This window comes from Olea europaea, unplaced genomic scaffold (assembly GCF_002742605.1).
Source record: "Olea europaea var. sylvestris unplaced genomic scaffold, O_europaea_v1 scaffold309, whole genome shotgun sequence".
NCBI classification, from domain to species: domain Eukaryota; kingdom Viridiplantae; phylum Streptophyta; class Magnoliopsida; order Lamiales; family Oleaceae; genus Olea; species Olea europaea.
Window position 1 is genome coordinate 29,399 of NW_019249636.1, and position 4,280 is coordinate 33,678.

Genomic DNA, 4,280 nt, shown 5'->3' on the forward strand with positions numbered 1-4,280 from the left:
TCACTCTTTCAACGGTTGAGATTGTCCCACTTCCACATACACTGTTTATAAACCTCTTACATTACATGAGCTAAGGACAACGGTTACAGTCTTACAGATCATCTCTTTCATACTCTCTCTCTCTCTGTAACTGTACTGTACATTAGGGTGCTCTTTTGAAGGTACGCTGATTTTACTTTTTATTTTTTATTTTTCATTTTTCATTTTTCATTCAAGTGATAGTTTTATGTTGAAAGTAAAATGATATATTTCTTGGATTTTCTTGAAACAACTAGAATTTCTGAGCTGCCTGCCTGCCTGCCAACTTTATGAATAAAAGTCTTCTTCTTCTTCTTTTAGTGTAGGAATCATCACTATTCACCAGTCGCCACTCTGTTTTTTCAGGACACCTTTATTCATTTTAAGTTGACGGGAGTTTGATTTTGTTTCTCTTTAACTAGATTGAAATCGAAATGGATCAATTTTTTCGTGAATTTTCGAGTTCTTCAAATGGAATTCATTTGGAAAATCAGTCCATGGTCGAATTGTCAGACCAGAAACTAGCGGATGGACCTAGATTTGAGATTACTTATCCAGATCAGAAGCTAGTCAATGAACAACGGTTTCAGAATACCTTACCAGCACACGATTTTGAAGGTTTCCAAATGATTCAAAATGAGCCCTTTACGAGTAGTGCAGTCTCGAGTTCTAGTTTGGGCGTTGAGGATGATTATGATCACGAAGATTGTGATTTCTCAGACGCAGTTTTGAGATACATTAATCAGATGCTCATGGAAGAAGATATGGAGGAAAAGACACATATGCTTCAAGAGTCTTTAGAACTTCAAGCCAAAGAAAAGTCATTATACGACGTTCTTGGCAAGAAGTACCCCCCTTCACCAGTACAAAACCCAAGCCCAGATGATTTCTTTCCAGGAAATCACCATCATAATAGTTCAAGTAGCGGTTACCTAATCGATGTAATTGATCCGAGGTGGACTAACAGTCATGTCGATTCTAATGCATGTCATGCTCAGTTATATACAGCATATAATGCTTCAAATTCGTCGAATAGCTTAAAGAATATTGTAGATGAGTTCTCAGACTCTCCTGTAAGTCATCTTCAGGTATCTGATATGTGTAATGAAAGTCGATGTGCGGGTGATTTCAGGAAGGGGGCTGAAGATGCAAGTAAATTTCTTCCAAGTGGGAATGGATTGTTGGTTAGTACAGGCATTCATGGAACTCGGGATCCAAATGGAGAATTTGATGTAGGAGTAGTTAAAGTGGAGGATAAAGATGAGGACGGTCACAAACAGTCACAATCTGAGTCGAAGGGGAGGAAGAATCCGCGTTGTGGAGAAATGGTTTTAGAAGAAGAAAGAAGTAACAAACTGGCAGCCATCTATGCAGAATCTACTATTCGATCAGAGGAATTCGATATTGTCTTGCTTCATACTATGGGGGATGGTCGGGTTAGATTGGCAGATTATAGGACAGAGTTGCAAAATGCTACGAGTAAGCGTAAGCAGCAAAATGGACAAACGAAAAGATCTGGTGGAGCGAAGGGCCGTGGCAAAAACCGGAGTAGTACAAAGGAAGTCGTGGATTTGAGAACCCTCTTAGTGAATTGTGCGCAGGCTGTTGCTGCTGATGATCGTCGGAGTGCCAATGAACTGCTGGAACAGATCAGGCGGCACTCGTCTCCTCTCGGTGATGACAATCAGAGATTGGCTCACTACTTGGCTGATGGCCTAGAAGCACGCTTGGCCGGCACAGGTAGCCAGATTTATAAGGCCCTTGTCAATAGAAGAACACTTGCTGCTGATTTTTTGAAAGCTTTCCATTTATATCTTGCATCGTCTCCATTCAGGAAGATTTCGAATTTTGCCTCGAGCAAGACGATTAATATCAAATCACAAGATGCCATGAGAGTTCATGTTATAGATTTTGGCATCCTCTATGGTTTCCAATGGCCCACGTTTTTGCAACGAATATCTGAAAGAGAAGGTGGCCCTCCAAGAGTTCGGATTACTGGCATCGAGTTTCCCCAACCTGGGTTCCGACCAGCAGAAAGAATAGAGGAGACTGGTTGCCGATTGACGGATTATGCAAAGACATTCAATGTACCTTTTGAGTACAACGCCATTGCAAAGAAGTGGGAAACAATCAAAATTGAGGAACTCAAGATTGAAAAAGACGAGTTTCTTGTTGTCAACTGTTTGTATCGGACGAAGAACTTACTTGACGAGACTGTGATGGCAGAGAGTTCAAGAACTGCTGTTCTGAACTTGATCAGGAAGATTAATCCTAACATCTTCATTCACGGGATTGTCAATGGGGCCTATGGTGCCCCATTCTTCGTCACTAGGTTCCGGGAGGCTTTGTTTCACTTCTCAGCCCTTTTCAATATGCTTGAAACTAATGTACCTCGTGAAAAAACAGAAAGAATGTTAATCGAGAGAGACATCTTTGGCCGAGAAGCCTTGAATGTCATAGCTTGTGAGGGCTGGGAGAGAGTCGAAAGGCCAGAGACGTATAAGCAATGGCAAGTCCGTGACTTGAAGGCAGGCTTCTTGCAAATACCTTTCGAAAGGAAGATCGTGAATATGGCAAAATACAAGGTAAGATCAACCTACCACAAAGACTATGTTATTGATGAAGACAGTCAGTGGATGTTGCTGGGATGGAAAGGACGGACAATCTATGCGCTTTCGTGTTGGAAACCTGTTTAAGAAACTAATCCCTTGTCTCGGGACGGTATTGAACAAAATTAAGGAAGAAAAAGAAGTTCAAATTTTTGTACATTGAATGGTTCATCGCATGTTTAAGCAGGTTTATGTGTCTACAATTCTTGTCCGTAAATATTGGTGATGAATGGAAGTACTATGATTCTACCATAGCGAGATCTTGCAAATTTGAAATTGTTCCATCAGCAAGGCTTACCAGACTCTGGTGAAGTCATCAAGCTTTTAATTAAATTATTTGTTCAACAGTAACGTCACTTTATTGTCAAAGCTTTGATCAAACGTCCATTGGCTAAAATAAAGCATAAAATTTGAATCAAACATCATATTCTGCACTGAAACAAAAAATATTAAAAAAATGTGACAAATAGAATCACCACTGAGATTCTAAGTATTGCAATTAGGTATTAATAATTGTTTAATAAACCCAGGTTTTAAGTGGATGAGCGGATCATGTTGACTTTAGTGCCATGATAGTGATATAGCTTGAATTAATTAGCAATATAATTATAAGCCATCCTAGGTTTTACACGTCAAGAGTGGTAGTCCTTGTTATCTACTTGTTATTGCTCTTTTTTTGCCTTAGGAGTTTGTTTGGGAGTGATTTTGAAAATTGATTTTTTGATCGTTATAAAAAAAGTGGGATCCACCTGTGAAAGAAAAAGTCAAATATGACAGCTGGAATGGTGAAATAACGATCAAAAAATCATTTTTTTGGAGAAAAAATTACTCCTAAACAAGCTCAAGAAAAATCCTTCGCTAGAAGAGTTCAAAGTCTAACTGCACAGTACATAATGGGTACATATTTTTTCAAGATTGCCGCCCATTTCGTGAGATTTTAAAAGGGAACCGCCCTTATTACCGAAGAAACAATGGTGCAATACTAATTGGAATGAATGTTAATACTTTATTCACTTTACAACATGACATCTTAGTGTGTTAAACTAATATGATACATATTTGTCATCTCTCGATAAACTCTTCGAAAGTGTTAAAAAATTACATTCTCAACACCCATCTAGTAAGATCGAGATCAAGTGACAGTTCTCATAAAAAACCTTCTTCTATTCCAGGTCAATTTTAATTTCAACTTCCTAAATTGATTGAGCAAACAAACTAAATGGTGCTATAGTTTACCTTTTTGGATCGCTCTCTAATCTATATATAGTTTTTATATTAATGGTTATTTAGCCTCAGTTTGAGCCCTATTTTTCCAAATCTTATTTTTTCAAAACTCATTTTCAACTACATATTCATAATTAATTTTACATATAAACCCAAAACTTTTTATCTGTTTTTAACCACACATTTTCCAAAAAATCACCATTCCAAAATGGGTCTCAAACAGGGCAGTATAGACTGATATCATCTGGATCTTGACCACCACACTGGTTAAGACAAGTCATTAATTTGGTGAAGCACAGTGCACTGCACACAACACCGAGTAGATTGAGAGTTCGTTGTCCAGTTAGTGACGAAACAGGCGTCAATACTTCAACAGTCGAATCAAAGGAACAACTCTCGTTATTGTAACATCAAGATAAAGGAAAATGC

General features: G+C 38.3%; 1 protein-coding gene across 4 annotated transcripts; it reads left to right on the top strand.

Annotated features, from left to right (window-relative positions):
• LOC111385124 (scarecrow-like protein 9) lies at nucleotides 1-2,879 on the top strand. Of its 4 annotated transcripts, none has more exons than XM_023009497.1 (2): nucleotides 1-161; nucleotides 340-2,879. In XM_023009497.1, the coding sequence occupies exon 2, from the start codon at nucleotides 453-455 to the stop codon at nucleotides 2,712-2,714; it is 2,262 nt and encodes a 753-aa protein (XP_022865265.1). In that variant the 5' UTR covers nucleotides 1-161; nucleotides 340-452; the 3' UTR covers nucleotides 2,715-2,879. The 4 variants fall into 4 exon arrangements, with proteins under 4 accessions (XP_022865265.1, XP_022865267.1, XP_022865266.1 ...); XM_023009499.1 differs by having other exon boundaries at nucleotides 345-2,879; XM_023009498.1 differs by having other exon boundaries at nucleotides 385-2,879.
• Nucleotides 2,880-4,280: the final 1,401 nt, after the last annotated feature.